General features: G+C 44.9%; 1 protein-coding gene across 1 annotated transcript; it reads right to left on the reverse strand.

Moving 5' to 3' along the window:
• Positions 1–496: 496 nt before the first annotated feature.
• On the reverse strand, positions 497–5,209 carry LOC310707594 (homeobox protein vent1-like; the record flags this gene model as incomplete). Its single annotated transcript, XM_083504709.1, has 3 exons — positions 497–845; positions 4,255–4,484; positions 4,975–5,209. The coding sequence occupies 3 exons, from the start codon at positions 5,207–5,209 to the stop codon at positions 513–515; spliced, it is 798 nt and encodes a 265-aa protein (XP_083360835.1). The 3' UTR covers positions 497–512.
• Between the last annotated feature and the right edge of the window lie 19,406 nt (positions 5,210–24,615).

Here is a 24,615-nt window from a genome sequence, read left to right on the forward strand (position 1 = left end):
TAACATGCTATGGCCTTTTAAATGTGCTTGTTGGGTGGGCTTATTGGTTTGTTATTGCCTTGTGTATTGGTGTTTTCATTTTTATGTTGTGAACCACCCTGCGATCTTCGGATATACAAATTTAATCAATATTTATTTTACCCACTTACTGACATTTAATCGCACTTTCTAACTTAGCTGTTAACTGTTTTTGTAGGCTCTGCCATGTAAAATCACTGTTAGCAGTCTTTGTAGGAATTTTTGCAGATTCCTTTACTAGACATCTAGCCCAAACTTTAGAAAATGCTGAAGTAACCACCTGCTTTTGGTTACAGGATTTTAGAAAACACTGAACTAAAGAAATCAACAACAACAAAAATTATATAAAAATAAATTTTTTATTCTCAATTCTTCAATCTTTATTCAATCATGATTCAATATTCAATCTTTACTCAATTTATTCAATGTTATGTGTCCTTGCACATTTACCTATATATGCTCTGCAATAAAACCAACATATTTCTGAACAAGATCTACCACGCCATCCCATATCCTAATGCAGGAGTAGGAAAAGTTTGCTTGGAAGAATCCATCTTGTACTCTTCAGTTAAATTTCCTGAGAACTGGGTTGGAAAGTGGTAAGGCAGACCAGGTAATGGAAATGGATAAGGTGGATTTTGGAAGGGCTGGTACTTGCAGCCAGGAGGATTGGGCCACAAAGCAGGATTTGGCATATAAGGTAGAAGGCTGGGTGGGATCCTGGGCAGACATATCAGACAGCCGGGAGATGAAGGCCAGAGGCCTCGGCGATAGTCTTGTAGCTGTCGCTTAAGTTTCATCCTGCGATTCTGGAACCAGTTTTTAACCTAATAATAAGAATAATAAAGTAAATTCAGAAGCTAGTAGTCACAGAAACAGCCTCATGTTCTCAGAATGCACAGTCACTTACATCAATGGGCCACTCAGACCAGTTTCCACGTAACCAAATGGCAGCGCTACCATGTATTTAGTATTGTACAATGAGTCTCCCAAAGCAGATCATAAACCACCCTCCCTCTGCAATGATCTCAAAGAAGCTTCCCCCAACTGGTGCCTGTTTTTGACTGCAAGTACTGACAGCTCCTGCCACTGTGGCCAATGGTCAGGGGCAACTAAACCAAAAAAGATTCTCCACCCCTAAAGTAGTAAAGGTAACGGGACCCCTGACCATTAGGTCCAGTCACGGACAACTCTGGGGTTGCGGGGCTCATCTCGCTTTATTGGCCAAGGGAGCCGGCGTACATCTTCCAGGTCATGTGGCCAGCATGACTAAGCCACTTCTGGAGAGCCAGAGCAGTGCACGGAAATGCCGTTTACCTTCCCGTCGGAGTGGTACCTATTTATCTACTTGCACTTTGCCGTGCTTTCGAACTGCTAGGTTGGCAGGAGCAGGGACCGAGCAACGGGAGCTCACCCCGTCGCAGGGATTCGAACCACCTACCTTCTAATTGGCAAGTCCTAGGCCCTGTGGTTTAACCCACAGCGCCACCCATGTCCCTACCCCTAAACTACAGGCTATGAAATACAGAAGCCAGTGCCTAGATGTGAGCACAGCGCTCAGCGGAGAAGGGCAATGGAGCAATAGATAAAAGTGGCAAAATGATATGGTAGTGGGTATTAGTCAGTTAAGAGACTCCCTCCCTGATGCCATTTCCTATCCAACTAGTCTGTGCAAATTTTACATGCTGTTTGGTACTATCACAGAAGCAGAGAGCTGTTAATACCTCACTGGGTGTATTTATAAAGACGCTGTGCAGCTTCCCATCAAGGACACTGTACTTGCATCCTGTGCCAAGCAGGGGGTTGGGCTAGATGACTTCAGAGGTCCCTTCAAGCTCTAGTGTCTGATCAAGGGCCTGGCAAGCCTATTGCTGTGATCGGTAACTGGACTTCCCTCAGACACTAAATGCGCTCAGGGCAATGCCTAGAAAATCAGTGATTCCTCCCGTTGGGGATGGAGGCAAGGGAGGACACAGAATCCCACCTCCCCCAAATTTGAACCTTCTGCTTAGACCTTAGCAAGCTAGTCAGAAGGGAGTTTTCTAATCAGGTTCTATGGAGCAAACAAAGGAACTCCTCTCTGCGATCCAGAGCCCTGGCGCAGACTTGTGATCGCAGGGAAGATCCCACAGGTTTTTAAAGCTGCAGTCTGGGCAACTAGCTCCACTGAGCAAGCAACATAAACATGCAGAGAACTGCAGTCTAAGCAGTGACCCCAAACACACCTACTATGGAGCTCATTCCACAGGAAGGCATATTTGCACTGTTAATTATGCACTACGATACTAAAGGGCAGCGAGGCTGTCCAAATGACAGTTTCCCCTCCACAGTCTATAAACTGTCTGAATAGGGCCACAGCGGCTCTTCCAAACTTGGTGCAAAAATATTCAGCATAATTGCCCTACATCTGTAGGCATTTCACTGACAACCTCAGGATGCCCAACCTAAGTGATTTACCAAATGACTGTGCCCTAGGTCTTTTGATGAGCGAGCTGGATAAATAAGAGGTGGCATGGGCATAATCCTGTGGTTGGTCTTTCTTGCTAAATGGATGCAAACAAGCCATGTAGATAAGACAGTTGCCAGTGCTCCCATCTGCACAATGTAGCACTCAGCAAGAATTCCCATTTCAAAAGCCAGCTTGGCACCAGTCCACAAGGCACTTCTTTTCTCTAAAGTAATCTCACAGCAGGTTCTTTAAAGAGAAATGGACTTGTGGCTTGCCATTTCTCTTCGGGGTGGCCCCACCGAGAGACACTCCAAAAACTGCAGACTCTTAAGTAAGATGCCATGAATTCCATGGAACTTGGGCCACATTCTTGTCCTACACTCATCCCACTATTATACCATTTTAAACTATCATAGCTGCTTCCCCCAAGGAATCTTGGGAAATGTAGTTTGTTAAGGGGTTTATAGAATTGTTGGGAGGCTCCTTAGTATCCCTCACAAAGTTACAATTCACAGAGTAGGTTTAACAACCCATCCCTCCTCTTCACAGGGAACTCTGGAAATTGTAACCAGGTTAGGGGAACACGGCTCTCTTAATCCTCAACATGCTCAACTACAGCTTCCAGAATTCTTTGGGCGAAGCCATGATTAAAGTAGTACAGTGATACCTTAGGTTACATACGCTTCAGGTTACATGCACTTCAGGTTACAGACTCTGCTAACCCAGAAATAGTGCTTCAGGTTAAGAACTTTGCTTCAGGATGAGAACAGAAATCGTGCTCCGGCGGCCCGGCGGCAACAGGAGGCCTCATTAGCTAAAGTGGTCTTCAGGTTAAGAACAGTTTCAGGTTAAGTACGGACCTCCAGAACGAATTAAGTACTTAACCTGAGGTACCACTGTATCATAGTACTTTACACTGTATGGTCTTACACTTTAGTAAGTGCGCTTGAGATTTCAGCAATAACTGAAGACTTTTCAGCTTTTTATTTTATTACATTTATAGCCTGCCTTTTCTTCCACTGGGAAGTAGGCTACCCTTCTATGTGAGATTCATATGGCATTTGTTCCCATCCTTCTTCATGGTTGTTCAGGGCAGGTCATCCTCACAACCACCTTGTATGGCAGGTCAGGATGAGAGGCAAGCAATGAGCCAAAAGTTTATCTATTGCAGAATGTGGATTTGAATCCAGATCCAGCACTTTTTCATCTTCAACCAGCTCCTTCTCTAGTTTGCATGAACTGTTACTTATTAAAATTTTAATCCCTCTTACATTTATACCCTGCTTTTTCCCCCATCACAGACTTCAGGCGGTGTACTTGTAATTTGCAAGTGGTCTCCAAACCACCCCCAGACCTGCTTAATTTCCAGCACAGGTGGGGCCTCATGACTTTCTCTATCCTAATTCCCACATCAATACTGTACAGTGGTACCTCTGGTTAGTACTTAACTGGTTCCGGAGGTCCGTTCTTAACCTGAAACTGTTCTTAACCTGAAGCACCACTTTAGCTAATGAGGCCTCCTGCTGCCGCTGCGCTGCCAGAGCACAATTTCTGTTCTCATCCTGAAGCAAAGTTCTTAACCTGAGGTACTATTTCTGGCTTAGCGGAGTCTGGAACCTGAAGGGTATGTAACCCAAGGTACCACTGTATATCAATAACGAAACTGCTTCTTAAAGGAACGGTAGTTCAGGAAGAGCTTTCCAAAACCGCACCTCAAGAGGCAACCGGACTACTCAGGAGTAAGTGTCTCAAAGACTTGCTGCCTACAGCACAGGCCAGTTACTCACCTGCTCTTCCGTCAGGTGCAGCTCCGCGGCCAAGCCTTGCCTTTCCCACTGCTTCAGATAGGGTTGTCGCCGGAAGGTGCTCTCCAACTCGCGGAGCTGCTCCATGGTGAACGCTGTGCGCAAACGGGGGTAGTGCCGTCGTTCCTCCCGGTCCAGGTTCACGTCGGAAGCGGCGCTCTTGCTCGCCTCCCTGACCGAGACCGGCTCGCTTGCGCAGGGTCCTTCGCCGGCTACGAAAGCAGGAGAGCAAGAAGTGTGAGCCAAACTTGCCTTCCTTTCCTGAGCGCACCTAACAAGGTCTCGCTGAGATAACCCCAAGCGGGGGGCATCTTCTCTCGCCAGGGCTCATTTGCCAAACATGGATAGAAAGCTCCCCCCCCCTTTCTGAGGGAGAAGAGGCAACACACCACGCCTCTCCCCAGTTTTTTAACTCTCACGCCTCAATAACAATTTCCACTCCTAAACGCGGGTAGACTCGGGGTGCGGCAACATCCATTGCTTAAATCCTGTTGGTTTTAAAAGGACTTGTTCCCAAGTGTACCCTAAAAGCATACCCCCCCCAAAATAGCGCAGCATTGCTACTGCGCCCTAGAGGAGGTTCTCCAGTACTGCTCAAAAACTAGCCAAGGCGCTTGGGGAGGATTACGGCGTTAATACCACCTCGTGACTGCCGGGTAATTCTACTAGTCCTCAGTGAGGCTGATCCAGCGTTTTACTTACTCTTGTTTTGCGAGCCATCGGCGGCAGTTTCACGGGCCTCGCTGCATCCTTCCTCTCCACTTCCGACGGCGGTGTCGTCTCCTCTGCGCAATCCCGCAGGGGGGCATGGCTTCTTGGGCTGGGCCTTCCCTAACCAGGAGCTTCCTTTGCACAAATTGGGAACGCTCGGAGCGGGCACGCAGCAGATATGGGGCTTGCGCGCGATCCCCTGCTGATCGCAGGCCTGCTGGCCCATGTGCGCAGGAAACACGCCGACCTCCACGCTTCTCCGGCAGGGGGCCGGCCCTCTACTGCAAATTTATAGGCGACAGCGAGCACTTAAGGAGGAAGATTCGCACCTGACACTCGCGGCCGACCGATCTACAGCGCCCCCTCCCGGCAATGCAGAGTTGATTTCCAAACACCAAGTGGGTGTGTCTTATCTTAGTATCAATATACTACGCCCTGTCCCAAGGGTGTTTCGTTTCTGCTGTTATCTGGTGGTCGTCTTCTTATTTTAGCTGGAGAAGGAGATAAAAGATTTAAACGGAGAAGGAAACCCCCCCCACCCAGTGATTGCGTAACTGCCTTTTAGAGATGTCCCCCCAAAATGGTTTCGTAAAATCTGGAAACATAAGATCAAGAAATGCGAAACTGGCATATTGCCTCCAGGGCTATATTAAGAATACAGTGGTACCTCGGGTTATATACGCTTCAGGTTATAGACTTCGCTAACCCAGAAATAGTACCTCGGGTTAAGAACTTTGCTTCAGGATGAGAACAGAAATTGTGCTCCAGCGGCGCGGCGGCAGCAGGAGGCCCCATTAGCTAAAGTGGTGCTTCAGGTTAAGAACAGTTTCAGGTTAAGAACAGACCTCCGGAACAAATAAAGTACTTAACCCGAGGTACCACTGTATATAGATTGGTGGACGCCCACCCTGGCGGGCCTATTTAGTGCCATAAATACAGGGACGCGGACTTATAAAAAATATTGGGGGGGCCCGGGAAAGCTCATGAATAATAAATAAGCTCATGAATATGCAAATAAAGTGGCGCCGCCTCCTCGTGAGCGAATAGGGGAGAGCGTGCTGCGCCTATTAATCGGAACAGCTGATATGCGGGAAACGTGGGGCTAGCCGGAGAAGAGAGGGAGAGCCCCCTCCGCTCCGGCCCTAAATAGGCTGGCTGGCTGGCTGGGAGGTGTGGCCGGTCGGGATTCCCCTGTTCTCACGGGGGCTGAAACCGCCAGGAGGAAGGAAATTCCCCCCGGCAGTGCCTTGGCAGTGGCGGTGGTGCTGCGAAGCAGCGAGGCAGGAGCCCCCACCCCCGGGGATTCCCTAATCTCGCGGGGGACGGCCGGGGCTCTCCGACTAGGGCGCGCGGCTGGCTGGCTGGCTGGCTGGCGAGGGAGCAGGTGGGGAGGAGGCGGGGGACGGCGGCGGCGCTCTGCTGGAAGGGCGCCCGAGATTATTGGGGGGGCTGAGCCCCCCCTAAAAATTTTTTGAGGGGGCTCGAGCCCCCTCAGGCCCCATGGAGTCGGCGCCTATGCATAAATAGTACCAGGGAAATTGGAAAATGGGCAGCATTTTCCCCATTTTTAAGAAAGCAAACAGGAACTACTGATCCTAGTGGTGCAGCAATAAAGCTGCTAGCACATTTGCAAAGTTAAGCAGGGACCAGTATAGTTTCAAGCTGGATTGAGGGTGGTGTGTTAAGATTCCTGCATTGCAAGGGGGTTGGACTAGATGCCCCTTCCTGCTGATATAATGTCCAAGGTTGTTCCAAGGGATCAACACTGTACCTATGTACAGAAATCGGGTTTGTACTGAGATTGTACGAACACGCTGCCCAGTGGTGTTCACAGAAAGGGGGAGGATGTTAGTTTCTGTTTCTCACTGAGCAGCTGCTTGCAGTCACAGGACTGTTTACATTCCACAGTCCAGATACTGTTGGATTCTCACGGGAATGGGAGATGGGATGTGACGTTACTGGTTCTGTTCGTTTCCTTTGTTCAGTTGCTCTCTGCTTCTCACAGAGAGAAGATGTATTTTTCTTTGCTCTCTGTATAGCTTAGTAATAAAGTATAGCAATGTAGCACCATACCTGCCTCATCCTTCCGTTGTGGACTTTGTTGTTTTAATGCTCTGCTGGGCTCAAAGGAAGATGAGTCATATCAGCTCAGACGACCAGAGCTGAAATTTCAATAAGAAACTGGGAGAAATTATCAAGTTTTGACATTGACCACAGACTCTTGCTGTTGATTAGAGGACTATATGTTGTTGTTTAGTCGTTTAGTCGTGTCCGACTCTTCATGACCCCATGGACCAGAGCACGCCAGGCACTTCTGTCTTCCACTGCCTCCCGCAGTTTGGTCGAACTCATGCTGGTAGCTTCGAGAACACTGTCCAACCATCTCATCCTCTGTCATCCCCTTCTCCTTGTGCCCTCCATCTCTCCCAACATCAGGGTCTTTTCCAGGGAGTCTTCTCTTCTCATGAGCTGGCCAAAGCATTGGAGCCTCAGCTTCAGGATCTGTCCTTCCAGTGAGCACTCAGGGCTGATTTCCTTCAGAATGGAGAGGTTTGATCTTCTTGCAGTCCATGGGACTCTCAAGAGTCTCCTCCAGCACCAGAATTCAAAAGCATCAATTCTTCGGCGATCAGCCTTCTTTATGGTCCAGCTCTCACTTCCATACATCACTACTGGGAAAACCATGGCTTTAACTATACGGACCTTTGTTGGCAAGGTGATGTCTCTGCTTTTTAAGATGCTGTCTAGGTTTGTCATTGCTTTTCTCCCAAGAAGCAGGTGTCTAATTTCGTGGCTACTGTCACCATCTGCAGTGATCATGGAGCCCAAGAAAGTAAAATCTCTCACTGCCTCCATTTCTTCCCCTTCTATTTGCCAGGAGGTGATGGGCTCAGTGGCCATGATCTTCGTTTTTTTGATGTTGAGCTTCAGACCATATTTTGCGCTCTCCTCTTTCACCCTCATTAAAAGGCTCTTTCATTCCTCCTCACTTTCTGCCATCAAGGTTGTGTCATCTGCATATCTGAGGTTGTTGGTATTTCCTCCAGCAAATTTAATTCCGGCTAGGGATTCATCCAGCCCAGCCTTTCGCATGATGAATTCTGCATATAAGTTAAATAAGCAGGGAGACAATATACAGCCTTGTCGTACTCCTTTCCCAATTTTGAACCAATCAGTTGTTCCATATCCAGTTCTAACTGTAGCTTCTTGTCCCACATAGAGATTCCTCAGGAGACAGATGAGGTGATCAGGCACTCCCATTTCTTTAAGAACTTACCATAGTTTGCTGTGGTCGACACAGTCAAAGGCTTTTGCATAGTCAATGAAGCAGAAGTAGATGTCTTTCTGGAACTCTCTAGCTTTCTCCATAATCCAGCTCATGTTTGCAATTTGGTCTCTGGTTCCTCTGCCTCTTCTAAATGCAGCTTGCACTTCTGGGAGTTCTCGGTCCACATACTGCTTGAGCCTTCCTTGTAGAATTTTAAGCATAACCTTGCTAGCGTGTGAAATGAGTGCAATTGTGTGGTAGTTGGAGCATTCTTTAAAAAGGGTGGAAGAGAACACTCTTGTTTCACTCCTCTTGAAGTTTTAGAGGCTTCAGAATGAGGGTCAGAGCTGGTCTAAATGGAAGTGTGACTGAAGCCTCTAAAACTTCAAGAGGAGTGAAACAAGAGTGTTCTCTTCCACCCTTTTTAACATTTATATTAAGGACTTGGTACCCCAACTGGCTTCAGCAAGTTATCCTCCAATAATAATAATAATAATAATAATAATAATAATAATAATAATAATATTTATTACTTATATCCCGCCCATCTGGCTGGGTTTCCAAACCACTCAGGGCAGCTTAAAAACAGAATAAAACACCACACATTAAAGACTTCCCTAAACAGGGCTGCCTTCAGATGTCTTCTAAAAGTCAGATAGTTGGTTTTTTTCCTTGGTGCCACCACCAAGAAGGCCCTCTATCTGGTTCCCTGTAACTTTGCTTCTCGCAGTGAGGGAACTGCCAGGAGGCCCTTGGAAGTAGACCTCAGTGTCTGGGCAGAACGATGGGGGTGGATATGCTCCTTTAGGTATACTGGGCCGAAGGCTATTTATTTTGATGTATGCAAATCATAAATACTTACTTTGTAAGTAAAAGTAGGACATTTCCTCTTGTTTAAAAAAAAGGAAGCAAAAAACCCTATTCTTCCTGGTGGAAATCCTTTGTTCTGATATAAACTATGTTTCTTGATTCTAACACTGAGAAGCTAGGATGGTCTAGTCACTAGTGGCATGGGCATAGCCAGGATTTTTGTTAGGGGGCAGGACTTTTGTTGTTGGGGGCAGAACTGACGTGATTGGTCAGTTAAGTATTTCTATTGTTTTACTTGATCTGGGGGGGGGGGTCAGCTGCTTGACCCATGTCTAGTGGTTAGAATGTCCTCCTAGGATACAGGAATGGGGAACCTGTGGTCCTGCAGATGTTGTCAGACTCCAATTTGTCTGTTTTACTATATGCTGATGACCTTGTTCTGCTCTCCCTGAACAAAATTGGACTCAGAAGGATGCTGGTCAAATCTGGCCAACTGTGCAAAAAAGAACATCTAAAAGTTAACTATGTGAAAATTAAGGAGGTCATATTTGGTAAGAGGGTTACTAAATCCAAGTAGACATTAGGTGGTCATACTCTTGAGCAAGTACATAGGTGTAAATACCTAGGATTATTTACGGATGAAAAGCTTTCATGGAAACCCCACCTGGATGCAACCAAGTTATTATCTGCTCGCTCTACTGGACAGTTTTTCTGTTTGAAGGGGGGCCAGTTAATCAACCCAGCCATCAAGATCTATGTGTCAAAGATCATTGCACAAATGCTTTACAGGGCTGAACTCTGGGGAAGCGGTATCAAATCTGAACTAGAAGTCCAACAAAACAAATTCATGAGGCAGATATTGGGGCTTCCACTGGGGACCTCAGAGCTGAGTTGGCTCTCCTCTTGATAACAGCCAGAATCAAACTACCCTACCTCAGATACTGGTGCAGGCTGAATGCCTCTGAGGAGGACCATATTTCTGCTGAGCTCTGCTGTTTACAGCAACTAAGGACAGGTGGCTGGGCACAAAGGTGTCACAATAAGCTTAGGGCTTACAATCTCCAAATGGAGACATATTTGGCCTTAAAAATTGTGTCTTTGACCAGGATTCCAATCGAGATAGAGTATTCATTATAGCTGCCCGTTACTCTACTTGGTACTCCCAAATTAAGATCAACCATTCAAGGCCCCACTACCTTGAGATACCAACTTTCCTGCAATTGCATTTCTTGGACTAAGATTCCAACAGACGCAATCAGCATACTTAGAGGGGAGACACCTGGGAATCCTCCATAGGGAACAAATGCATTTATGGATGCAATCAGGTAGATGATATCATGCACAACTTGCCCCCTATGTACAATGCCCAGAAGAGGGGAAAATGCCATCTACTCTTAACCTTTTCTCAGGCCAATCCCCCCCCCCCCCGGAGGTGACAGTCAAACTCTTAGCTGATAAAGATCTACAGATTACACACCTGGTAGCCACATTTGCTCTGGCAGATAAGAAGCTCCCTTCCGCTTTTGTTAATGCTCTCTAATTTTATTTTTTTATCTTACAAACTTTTTATGTTGTAAAATTTTATAGGGCATGCCACGCAGTTTCAGAGGAAAGCCTTGCCTTGCCCTCTGCTGTACATTGTAAAGGCCTTTGGCTATGTACGATACATTGATTGATTGGCTCCAACTCCCAAGAGTCCCAGCCAACATGACCAATGATCAGGAATGATGGGAGTTGTAGTCCAGCAGCATCTGGCGAGCCACAGGTTCCTCATTCCTTTTCTAGAACTAAGGAGTAAAAGGTAAAGGTAAAAGGACCCCTGACCATTAGGTCCAGTTGTGACCGACTCTGGGTGCGGCGCTTATCTCGCTTTACTGGCCAAGGGAGCCGGTGTACAGCTTCCGGGTCATGTGGCCCCATGACATGCTCTGGCGAACCAGAACAGTGCACGGAAATGCCGTTTACCTTCCTGCCAGAGAGGTACCTATTTATCTACTTGCACTTTGACGTGCTTTTGAACTGCTAGGTTGGCAGGAGCAGGGACCGAGCAACAGAAGCTCACCCCGTCGCAGGGATTCGAACTGCCTACCTTCTGATCGGCAAGTCCTAGGCTCTGTGGTTTTAACCCACAGCACCACCCTGGGTTCAAATCCTCACTCAGCCGCAAAACTCACTGAACAATCTTGGGTCAGCCAATGTCTCTTAGCTCAACGTACCTCATGGAGTTGTTGTGAGGTCCATGAAGTAGAAGGAGATATGCATACCACATGATGTGCGATAAATAAATGAGTGGGCAACACTATTACTGTATCAAGCAAACATTTCTAAAATCATTTTAATCTTGGACAAAAATAATTATACCTTCACAAAGAGCAGCAGTGCTCTGTTTCTGTTTAGTTGTAAATTAAAATGCTCTAGTGGTTTCAGGGATGGACTCTGGTAATATGGCACCCTGAACAAGGATAGCATTTTGTGCAACATCCCCATGTTTATTTTCACGATCATTCATTTTGGTACAGATTACCATTACAATGATACCTCGGGTTACATATGCTTCATGTTACATACGCTTCAGGTTACAGACTCTGCTAACCCAGAAATAGTACCTCCGGTTAAGAACTTTGCTTCAGGATGAGAACAGAAATCGTGCTCCGGTGGCGCGGCAGCAGCTGGAGGCCCCATTAGCTAAAGTGGTGCTTCAGGTTAAGAATAGTTTCAGGTTAAGAACAGACCTCCGGAACGAATTAAGTACTTAACCCGAGGTAGCACTGTATTATTATTATTATTATAATATTATTATTATTAATGATGTGCCCCTTCCATTCAGCACTTGTGCTGGGAAACTGCCTGCAACACCCTAAAGCCAGCAATGCTTATTTGAATAAATAGATTCTGCTAATAGATTCAAAATAGCAAAGTTAATCATGGCTTTCTAAATAGCAGCAATATTCAATTTAGTTGTAAATTAACATGTTCTATTGGTTTCAGTAAACAGGTAGTATTCATCATTGTTCTGAAGTACTACATATCAAAAGAGAACTTGATTTAAATCAGCCTGCCAGTACCCTGAAGCCAGATCCTTAGAAATCTCCTTATTCACTTGAGTGTGATTATTCTGAAGCAATTGAACCCAAGATTGTAGCCTCCATTTGTCACCCTTTGAACTTGATGCATTCAATGTTGAATTGCAACTCACCACTGCAAATTTATTTCCCGTGTGGATTGGCCTACTGTATTTCTGGGTAAAGGGAAGATAGCACTATCTGAACATAAATCTAAAGGGAGGGTCTGAAAAGAATAATCCAGCAAGATTAGCTTCCAAATGTATAAAGGGGCCTAAAAGTTTAACAAAACAAGTTTTCTACCCCCAGGGCCAACTTGAGGAGCTGAAGATTACTAAGGCTTATCTGTCACAAAATGGTGTTGCAAGGTCAGAACCGGTCACAAAATGGCAGCAAGTAGACACAGAGATTGTAATAAGCAACTGGCAATTTCCGACATCATTTCCTGCCGCTATTTAATCCCTCTTTGGAAATTGCTACATGCTTTGCCAGAGCCATTTTGATGTGACATGCAGTATAGTTTATTCTAATATGTAGTTAGACACATTTTGTGCACTTACTTCAGCATACGGGATTTAAGAAGGAGATGGGCTGTTTCTTAAAAAGAACCAGATTATGGAAGGATACAATGAAATAGAAAATGATGGATAGGCCTACTAGGAGTCTGTCTGGAAAACCTGTCTCCACCTGCTACAAAAGTTACTTTTCTTTGCTCAGCCCTTCAGTAGAACTAAGCTGCAGTAATATAGTTCTCTTTCAGCAGGCAGATTGGGAAATCAAAGGATGGGCCCCCAATTCTCCTCTGAGGCCATTGGCTCCAGAAGTCTCCAACCCTTCTGTCTTCTCTCAATTAAAATAGCCATTGCAGCACAGAACTGGTTTCTCCCTAGAATTCTTGGATCATTCATTCCTGTTTTCTGTTTACTTGACCCATTCTGGATAGTCAAACCCAGAAGAACATTCATATCACATAGACAGCTGGAAATTTTGTTTCAACACAGGAGGAGGCAACATCCCAAAGAGACTCCCAGACTGAAACAAGGCCCAACAGACTGCAAGAGGCAGAAGGCCAAGAGGCAGAAGGCCTCCAGACCATCTGAATGGCTATCAGACCTGTTGATATTATAAGGTTTGTGTCCAGCACCATATTTCAGACATTGTTGTGAATGATGCATGAGTTCCACACTACAGTCCACAACTGTAGAGTTTTAAAACTGCCATTTTGTGAAGAGTTTCCATTAACCTCTTGCGTACCATAATATTACATAAAAAGCAGAACCTTCAACAAAGAAGGGGTGGGAAACATTTTTTTTTTTTGTCAAAGGTTGCAGGATCCCAAAGCTGCTGGAGGGTCAATACTGAGTAGGACCTCACAATGCCACACAGACTTAACACATTGAAACCTAAACCAAGCAGAAGAATTCAAATGATGTCAAGAAACAGCTGAACTGAAAGACCTGCCTTAAAGGTAAAAGGTAAAGGAACCCTGAAAGTTAAGTCCAGTTGCAGATCAGTCTGGGGTTGCGGCGCACATCTCACTTTACAGGCCGAGGGAGCTGACATTTGTCCGCAGACAGTTTTTCCGGGTCATGTGGCCAGCATGACAAAGCCGCTTCTGGTGCAACAGAACACCGAAACCAGAGCAGCGCACTTTTTTGGCGTGCTTTCAAACTGCTAGGTTGGCAGGAGCTGGGACAAAGCAAAGGGAGCTCATTCTGTCATGGGGATTCAAACTGCCGACTAAGCCCAGGAGGCTCAGTGGTTTAGACCACAGCGCCACCCACGTCCCTTACAGTTATCCAAAGCCTCAAACTTAAAAGTTTAAAATATGATTGCATCCCAAATACTGAATGCATGCAGTTGCAAAACGCATGGGACACTTTTTGCATATTTGCAAGCAGCACAACCTTACCTCTTTATTCTGTCCCCCATGCTTTGCAACATCTATATGAATGTATGGAGCTGCCAGGAAGTTTCAACCAATGTTGTCATCAGTATGTGGATTTTGCCTAACTACCCAACTCTATCTCTCCATTCCATCACACTTCTCAGACTAGTTGCTAGACTAGTGCCTAAAGGCAGTGATGGGCTAGATTAAAACTCTTAGTTGCTGGTGATGGGTGGCTCCCAAATCCAGACGTTTTGGTGAGAACCTGTTCTGGATAGGGATAGACCTGAACAGATCTGTACTGGAGCCATCATTGTCATTTGAGGTCTAGGAAGCCCCAGTGGCAATGAATGTAAACCACTCTTTGTAAACCACTTTGATGGTTTGTTGTTGTTTTTTTCAATCAAGCGAAGTATAAGTTTCATGAAAATAGGAAAATAAATGTATTTTCCCACCCCTCCTGGTCTTGGATAGCCTAGCAGCAGTTATACATGCTCTGGTAGCCTCATCTTTAGTCTATTGTCATGCGCTGTACATGAGGCTGCCCTTGAAGATGGTCCGGAATGCAGCTGCAAAGTTGCTGAGTGATGCAGCAAAATGTGATAATAGAGTTGTGGAGCTGAGTGCGACCCCGAGGGTCATCTAGTCCAACCCCTTGCAATGCAGGAATCTCAACTAGATCATCCATGACAGATGGCCTTCCAATCTCTGCTTAAAAACCTCCAAGGAAGGAGAGTCTATCACCTTCCAAGAGAGTTTGTTCCACTGTCAAACAGCTCTTACCATCAGAAAGTTCTTCCTGATGTTCAGTCGGAATCTCCTTTCTTGTAAATTGAATTCATTGGTTCTGGTCCTACCCTCTGGTGCAGGAGAAAACAAGCTTGTTCCATCTTCCATGTCACAGCTCTTTAGATATTTGAAGGCAGCTGTCATACTCCACCTGTTTCCTACCAGACACAATATAAAGTGTCAGTTTTGGTCCATAAAAGTTTATACAGTTGATACACAAATGCTTGAAGTTCTGCAGAGGAGACTGCCTTTCAACAGCTGTGGCTCTGTGGGTGGTTCAGGGCCTTCTGTCCTGACACCACAGTTTCTAAGGGATGTACATAAATATAGCAAGAATGAGAAAGTAGATAAAATCAATTAAAGTTAATCATGAAAACAGAAAATCCTTAAAATGGCTGCTGGAATAGAAGTCTTTGTCAGGTGCCTGAACTTCAACAGAGAAGGGGCCTCTCTGGCTGCAGGGGGAGGATGTTCCACCGGATCACGCCCACAATACTGAGCATGCAGTTCTGCTGGATTCAGGCCATGATCTGAGCCACTAACAGGGATTTTGGAACTCCCTTCCACTGGAGACTGTCTGTCTTGCACATTAACAGCTTTTATGTGTGTGTATTTTCCTTCAGGCTTTCGGAGACAACTGAGCTATGGTGCTGGTCTCTCTGCTACATTGGATGTATGTTTCCTGATATTCCTTTGCAAGTGATCTTTGGTTTTACCATTTTAATATTGCTGTTTTGATTTCTTGCATTTTATCAAATATAAACCTTTGGGTTGAAATGTAAATTATTATTCCTGTTATCATCACTGTTATTGTTCTTCCAGAGGCGTTGGCATAAAGTGAGAAAATGCTCCATATGTAGTCTGTGCAAGCTTTCCATTATTACCAAGATATGTTTTCAATGACTGCACACTTGACAGTGCAAAAGTAGTTCCTGGACTGAGCCCGGGATGCATTTGAGCTATTATGTCAACATTTCAGAGAGGGATGTCAAAAGATTTTCTGGAATGATAATGATCTCTACCATACAAACACATTGTTAACCCACAAAGAGCTGTTACTTAACCAGGCAAAACACAGTTAACCCATTAAGGAGCCTCCATGAACAGAGGCAGTATAGCACCAAATACCAGCTGCTAGGGCTGCAAACAGAAACAACTAAAATCCCTTTGTGCTTGGTTGCTTCCAGAGGCATATGTCCCTAGCTGACGTCAGAAACAAAATGCTGAAAAAGGTGGGCTTTCGTTCTACCTAGCTACATAGGATCTGGTGCCTATAATCCCCCGTTCATGTTCATTAGACCCCTCTTTCTTGCCACATCACAACAGAACATTTGGGTGATTTTGCCAGTCAATGTAGAGTCTTGTAGACAATGCTGATCTAGGTAGATCAATGGTCTGACTTGGTATATAAGGTAGCTTTCTGTGTTCCTAAGTATGGCCAGCAACCATTCAACAGGTAAAGATTACCTATAACCAGCAACAACCAACAGGTAAGGCTTCCCAACATTGTTGTGACAGGAGACGCGCCTTCTTTTCCCTTTCCTTTTCCTGCAAGGTCACACCAGCTATTTGGAGAACTGCTGTTGTTCCATTCTAGGCAATACCTTCCAATCCACAGAGCATAGGGGGTTGTAAAAGAGCCCTGTAAGGGCCAGGCGCCAGGAGTCTGACATGATCCCCAGCTACTCAGGACTGGATTTGGCTGATCAAAGGAATCCAAAATAGGGCAGCTCCCACCTCATCCCCTCCAGACTGTCATTGTCCTCAGGCTTTGCATGGGAGACAATGCCCCCCTCCCATGCTTCATTTAAGATCACACATCATTATCTGCCCAGAGGGACAGTTTCCCTTTTAAGTACCAACCATAAGCAATTGATGGCTGTTTGTAACACTCACCGCCTCCTTTGGAAATGCTAACAAGTTTATTTAGTCCAGCCTTTGATGTCCTTATCATTGCTATTAGATAGTCAATTAGGCTTCAATGAGATTAACTGGGTAAGAAAACCTTTTGTTTAAGGGACCCTTGCCCACTAACTTGTCCCTTACCTCGCCTTTTCCCTACTTTGGGGCAAAGGAGATATTTGGCATTGGTAAAAGTGTTGCAACACACACAAAACAGGGTTTTGGGATAGCTTGACATACACTTTCTCTTTCTTCCCAAATGGAGTTACCTGCTCCTTTACCAATTAGAATCCCATTCCTTCCCATTTGCTTCTGATTTTGAAAAAAATAAGTCACAGCGGTGGCCATTGGTTTCAAGGGAGGACTCAAATTGTGATTATCTCAGTAAATCTCATTAGCTCCTTGCTTGAGACTGATGATCAAAAGGATGGGATTGTGAAATGCGCTGAACAGCATTGCTACAAAAAAAAAGTAGAGGAGATTTGTAAGTCTCTCACTCGCACAATGCCCCCAACTTGGTGAAACGGCGTTTTCTAACATCTTTGTGAGCACTTAGCAAAAAGAGAGTTCCATTGAGAAGGAATGGAATCTGCATTAGTGCTGGTTGTATTCATGTTGATCACATCTGCACATATATTTTTGACAGCTGGGTCTGCTATTGGTTGAGGACTGAAACCTATTTTACGAAAGACAGCAGTGAAGGATTGTCCATGAGGACACTAATCTCATTCGGCCAACATCTTCTGACATCCATTCAATCCAGGCGTTGATACTTGCTGCCCGCTTCTACCTCCTTCCTCTTGGTGTTGCCCATTATAGGATGCAGCAGGGAGGAAGAGGAAGACCAAAATGGAATGAGTTATCTCTGCCGTTTATTGCCTCTGGCTTTAACTCCCTTCCTTCTACCCTCTCAGTGTATTTTAAATCTTGTTGGAAGCCGCCCAGAGTGCCTGGGGAATAAATAAATGACGACTATTATTATTATTATTATTATTATTAGGTACCAGCCACTACTGAAAAAGGGGGTAGACCACCTCCCCTGCTCTAAAAATCCTGAGTGATATCTTGTTTAAGATTACATGAGGGTTTTTCAACAGTGCCCCTTTTATCATATATGCACCATACTTTATAATGTCAAAATTATATATTTATTATACTATTTAATCTATACACATTACACAGTGCTATTATTTTTCTCTTAACACTCCCCCCACTTTTCCTTTCCCCAGTTTTGTTGCAGATGTGTTGAAAACAGCTGGGTGAAATCCAGACACCCCTCCTTGCAGCTGCTTCCAATTCCAAACTGCCTTGAGTCAAGAAAATATTCCATAAAAACTCAAAGCTTGAGTCCCCCACCACCACCACCACGCCCAGCCTCCTTGGAAAGGGAAGGGGGTGGGTTATCCTAGTTTAACTGACAGTTGATTGTGCTTCAAAGGGAGAGATAATAGGCGGCAATTAGACCTAATGGCCTGGCAGGGCGAAATCTTTCTCCTTGAACTCACAGCCTGAAATGGTTTGCCTGCCTGGTAGGAAGGCAGCAGGGGGCAGAGTGGTTTGCCCCAGGACACAGCTTCCTGCTGGTTTTCCTAGCCCCATTGCAGAATGGTTCCTTGAGCAAGAAAAAGCCCAGATTGCCTTGCTGATTCAGTCATGTTTCCCTGGAGTGTATCTGTTAAGGAATAATAATAGTCAGTAGGGGTCTAAAGTTGCATGGCAAGGACCCAGATCCCAAGCTTCCCTGGAATAAAACACACAAAAACAAGTGTATTGGGTTAATGGGATAAATAAGGCCACAACTTTATTGGTTACAGATGTATTGGCTTAGGCAATTGAGTGAAGCAAGACTATAACCCAGGGATCAGCAAACTTTTTCAGCAGGGGGCTGGTCCCATAGCTGTCAACTTTTCCCTTTTTTAAAGGGAAATTCCCTTATTCCGAATAGGATTCCTTGCAAGAAAAGGGAAAAGTTGACAGCTATGGCTGGTCCACTGTCCCTCAGACCATGTGGGGGGCTGGACTATTTTTTGGGGGGGGGGGAACGACCAAATTCCTATGCCCCACAAATAACCCAGAGATGCATTTTAAATAAAAAGGACACATTCTACTCATGTAAAAACATGCTGATTCCCGGACCATCCGCGGGCCGGATTTAGAAGGCGATTGAGCCGGCTCCGGCTCACGGGCCTTAGTTTGCCGACCCATGTTAGAACCTGACTCCTGCATGCCCGCAGGAAGTCTCTTTGAAGGGTTAACCACTGGAAGGGGGGAGCCCTCTGATGTACATCAAATGAGGTCGTCCCCCCCCCCGGGTCACCGTTAGGGATGTGTCTTGGCCCATGCCCAGGCTTCGGACAGGAACCACACCCCCAGATCCCCTTAACGGGATACCCTTACCATGGAGGGGCAGGCGGAAGCAGCAACCTCCACTCCCACAAAAGGCTTACCCAATGCCTAACCTCACAAAGTTGTGATGATTGCTACTAGGTAGGCGAAAACCAAGTGGCTAGAGTCAATTATGCCAAGTGGAAAATTTCCTACCTGGCCCCAACAACCAGGCAACCGACGTAAGTCATATCAAGGTCAAACTACAAAGCAGAGTGTGGGCAGGCTGGGAGATCGAGGACTGGAAGCAGAAAAGGCAGCATCCCTGGCCACGGGAGAAGCCACGGCCCTATGCAAGCCCAATTGGTTGGGCTGAAGGAGACACGGCCGGGGACCCTGCTGACCTGGGCGGCTTACCTCCGCCCACTCCAGGGTCACTTTGGAGACCCGGCTCCCCTCCCCACAAAGCAGCCCCTCCCTAATGGGGAGCTGACTTCTGAAAAGGAGGCACAGACCTCTCAGGGAAGATCTCCTGGCCTGAGACCAGTGTCCTGAGTTGCAGATTTGTGGCAATAGGCCGGTCCTTAGTTTCTTAGTGGCTGAGAAAACGCACACTACATATGCTCAACTGTACTGTATGGGCTGTGTCCAGTTACATCGTACTCTGAGGACAGGCATTAAAATCAGGGGACTGCACTGCAGGGGGTTGGACTAGATGACCCTTGGGGTCCCTTCCAACTGTATGATTCTAAGTTAGCCAAGTCCATTGATCTCAGTGCACCTACGCTGAGTATGAGTCACAGGCAGGATATGTGTTTTACTTGGACCAGTCTCTCTTGAATGAGAGTGTCCAAGCATCCCAATCACACAGAACCCATAAGATCTCCCAAAGGTGACTGCAGTTCTATAAAAAGCAACTGGAGCTGCATTGGTCCATAAGATCCAAAATAGACAGTTGGGCAATACTTTTATTAGGACCAACCAGCATGTCACAAAAGAGTGGCAAGCTTTCTGAGTCCTGCTATGATCAGGTGCTATGCCTTTCTGATCAGGTGCTATGCAGAGCATGGGATGGGGAGAGAAGGAAAAAGACAAACATTATGATGCAATCCTATGCTATAGTTGGCTTTGACTTTTTTGTAGCATCAGCTGAAGCCTTCCTAAGCTTAGAATTCTGGTTTTGATGTATCTGTGCCACCAGCTCTGCTCTTGTCGTAGCTGCTGCTCTTTGTAGAAGATGCTTTTATTGTCATCTATTTTATGGCTCTGGTTGTGTCATTGTATTTTATGTTGTGTATCCCTCCCAGGTGTCTTTACGGATGAAGAGTGAGTTATACTCACTTTTTAAAAAATGAATGGATAAAATCCATCTGGAAATGTCCCTGCAGATTCCTTCATACGACTATATCTGAGCAATGGAGCAACTGTTTGGATAGAAGTTTTGTTAACAGGAAATCCCTTCACAAATGAGATACTGGTTGTTGCTCTGCCCAGATGTGCCCCAAATGATAGCCTTAGGCGATGCCTCCTTAGCACAACACTAGATGCTGGTGAAGGTATTTTTAGGATTTGAATTCTCTTTGGACAACAGGTTTTCTGCAGTATCTCATGATCAAAGGCTCAGTCTAAACATTACCCCAATAAGCAATCAGTGACCACACTAAAGATATTTGATAATGTATTGTACTCTATGCTTAACAATGGGGAGATGCTTGAAATTTATTACAGTTTTCCAGAAAGTAGCACAATGAGATTGATTAAGAAGATTGCAACTGGAATATTTTCCTCATACTTTAACACTTTTTTTTTCTCAACAGAAAAAGAACTTTGTGATATATATGGATGGTAGTGCATACTTCCCATTATGGCACTATACAGACTTATCATACTAAAAACACATTTACTTAGGAGTGAGCCCTATGGAACATAGTTAAACTTGCTTATGTTCATAAACATTATGTTTCAGTGTCATTAAGAAAGGTGAATTTTTCAACCAATTATCTTTCAAAATAGTTTGTTTTGTATTTCCTGCCATTAAAATGGTAATTGCCATTTTGGTCCTAGAGATTAAGACATATAACAGAAAACGTAGCCTATTTTATTTCACTAATGTTAGTTGGCGTAGAACCATCTACAGGGTGAAACGCTATGTGTCACATAGAAGTCTTTATCACACATAATTATCTGAGAGTTAAGCTATCATTCTGTTCTGCCTGGTGAATGTTCTGTGTAACCAGAAAGCTTACAATAAGACTCCTATTGTAGCAGAAGTTGGTCCCTAAAAGACTGTGACTCTGCTCCAACTCCAAATCATCACATTGTGCATGACTGAATTGGGGCCATGTATTCTCATCTACATCAACTCACTATTGGGGCCTGTATATAATATGCACACATCTCTAAACTGGTTCTGAATGCAGATCTCCTTTGACAGCACAGAGGAAATGTGTTTGTTGCTTTATGCTCCTGAAGTTAGGTAAATGCTTGACCTTCTCTGGCACCCATAAAGGCACCTCTTGTTTGCTACAACATAAGTTACTCAGCTTATCATCGTCTGTCTGATTTTTCCTCTCCACTTCCTTTTTGTTTCATCTTCTCTGATGTTACTTTATCTCACCTCCCTTCCATTTTCATCCACTTGTCTTCCACAGAATGTCACAAGTTCCTTGTTTGTTTAAGACCATGTGTCATCGGTCCTTAAGAGGCAACACAGCTGGATACAGCGCCTTCTGAGAGAGAGAGAGGCACTGTTTGGTGGATAAGCCTGAAATCCACCAATTCCAAAATGTATTGATGGGGTCCAGAAGGTACCATTTGTGCATGCATGGCCAATTCTCCATTCCCCTCAGTTAAGTTTATGATTTCCAAATCATGGCCGTAGAAAACTTGTCAGTGGATCTCATGAGCCTTGTGGTAAAGAATTGGTTCACCATACCAACCTCAAGGAGGTCAATTGTTGAGGCCAATGTGGTGAAGAATGGCTGCCTCAACAAGCAGACCTTGAAACTGGAACAGCTTGCCTGGTGCCTAAGAAAACAATTGGCATCCATCGACAAAAGTGACACACTGCAGTTTCCCCATCTTTATTTTCTCTCCCAAACAATTACAAAGATGATGAAAACTCTCTTGGTTAAACTAGGAAAATGTTGGGAGATATGAATAGGATCCTTCTTAGATCATAGTAGTTCTCCATTGATTCTGGAGGTACTCCTTTCTGGGCTCATTCTGCCGATGCATAGCTGTTCCCAAATTAATAATATATTTTGTTTTCTAAAAATAACAAGGCAGCAGTCTACACTGTTACCTATTCCTAGGACTTCATCAGCAGTTTTCTCTGCTCCTCCCATTCATTCTGCTTTTCTCCAATGCTTTCTGAATGGGAGCTAAGTGGGCTGTAAATTCTCTCCTTATTAACACCCTTTCTTAATGACTGTAGTTCAGCAAGTAAGATCTGGAGATATGCCCTGGGGTGAAACAGACAAGCATCATCTCCTGCTTTGAAGGCCACCTGAGAACTAGATAGCCATATAACTCTGCAGGGCTTTTAATTCAATGAGTTAGCATTCCAAGTCTAGCCCTGGTGTATTTTGGAGTACAAGCACCCAGTCCTGTTGTCCAAAACTAGGGATGGCTTAACAGCTGTTGGATGCAAACAGGATTAACCAGTTCATGGACCTCAGGCTCCCTCTCATCTCTCCCGGCCTCCTACATACACCATTTATTATTGTAATTCTTTGTATGTTTTAAACAGATTTTCTATATGTATATACTTTTAATTCTATTAATGTTTAGTTGTTTTTAATGATGGTTATTTCCTCCATGTTTTTAGTGATTCTTGATTTTATCTGTAAGCTGCCTTGAGTCCCATCAGGGAAAAAGGGAGCCTATAAATATATAACAACACCTCCCCCCCCCCCGAAAGTAAATGTAGCATCATGGGATCCAATCCAGATTAGGATCACAGCCCTGGGGATGGGGATGGATAAACTATTACCTCCATGTACCCATTTCCTGGTCTGAATCACTCTGCCAGAGCAGCAACTGGCTTTGCAGAACAACCCCTGCCACTGCCAGCAGCTCTTGGAGGGAGATTTGGGCCAGGAAACTGGTGCAAAAGGAAGGAGTTGAAGTCCCTTCTTTTGTTACGACCCTGATCCAAACTGGGATTTTTCCGTGGCTGCATTTATCCTTCCCCCGCCAAAATAGGGGGAAGGAAAAACAGTTCTCCCAGGTAATTGTACTCTCTGTCTCTGTGTTGCTGCTGTCTCAATATCTTGGCCTGGAAGGGCCAGTTTCTTTGAACAATGAGAAAATATAGCACACCAGCAAGAAACTTTGATTAAAGTGTTTTAAGAGCCGGTATGGACAGAGTATGGACAGAAGGCTGATCGCCAAAGAATTAATGCTTTTGAATTATGGTGCTGGAGGAGACCCTTGAGAGTCCCATGGACTGCAAGAAGATCAAATGCATCCATTCTTAAGGAAATTAGCCCTAAGTGCTCACTGGAAGGACAGATTGTGAAGCTGAGGCTCCAATACTTTGGCCACTTCATGAGAAGAGAAGACTCCCTGGAAAAGACCCTGATGTTGGGAAAGATGGAGGGCACAAGGAGAAGGGGACGACAGAGGACGAGATGGTTGGACAGTGTTCTCGAAGCTACCAGCATGAGTCTGACCAAACTGCGGGAGGCAGTGGAAGACAGGAGGGCCTGGCGTGCTCTGGTCCATGGGGTCACGAAGAGTCAGACATGACTAAACGACTAAACAACAACAACAACAATGGACAGAGTGCAAGATTTGGACAAGCAAGACCCCCTTCATATCCCTACACAGCTGTGAAACTCACAGGAATGACTTGAAGCAAGTTGTCCTCTCTCACAGCCTGCCCTACCTTACAGGTTTGTTGTGAAATGAATGTATACTGCCGTGAACTGATCGACCACAAATGCATGCTACCTAAAACTCATGTGTTAGTTGCTAGTTAGTTACACTTAGGTCTGTTGCCATATGGTAGCCAGACTTTATTTATCTTGAATATAAGTATTCCAAATAAAGCATCACAGAATGCCATAGAGGTCTAAAACACATCAAATTCTGCCTGTGTGTAAACTCATCCTTCTTGGAAAGCCTGTAAAAATAAACAAGTTCTTAGTATAAAAAGTGTACAATGTAACTTCAGAGGGCTGTGTGTTGCACAATTTCCAAGACTTCACATCCCAACCTTTTCACATTGATGCACAATTTGATGTGTACATGGCCAGGAAGGATACCTTCACAGGTATTTGCTAAGTCCATCACCATTTTACAGCCCCATAGGGAATTAGAAAGCAAAGCTACTCTGACTGTTTTCTGAATCACAAAACATCAGTGGGAATAGAGCTGGTTAGAATTTTTTTGATCAGAAAACTTTTGATTTTTTTATACTCTCCCAGGCTACATCTCCTTTTTGTCTGATAAAGTCACATGTCAGGGTTCCCTTGGAGACATTTTAATCTTTCATCACATTGAAGAGAGAAGAAATATAACACCAGAAACTCTTTCCCCCTTTTTGCTCAGTAACTGATTCACATAAGGATGAGTAAGGCTAG

Source organism: Podarcis liolepis (genome assembly GCF_965112155.1).
Source record: "Podarcis liolepis genome assembly, chromosome: 5".
NCBI lineage: Eukaryota > Metazoa > Chordata > Lepidosauria > Squamata > Lacertidae > Podarcis > Podarcis liolepis.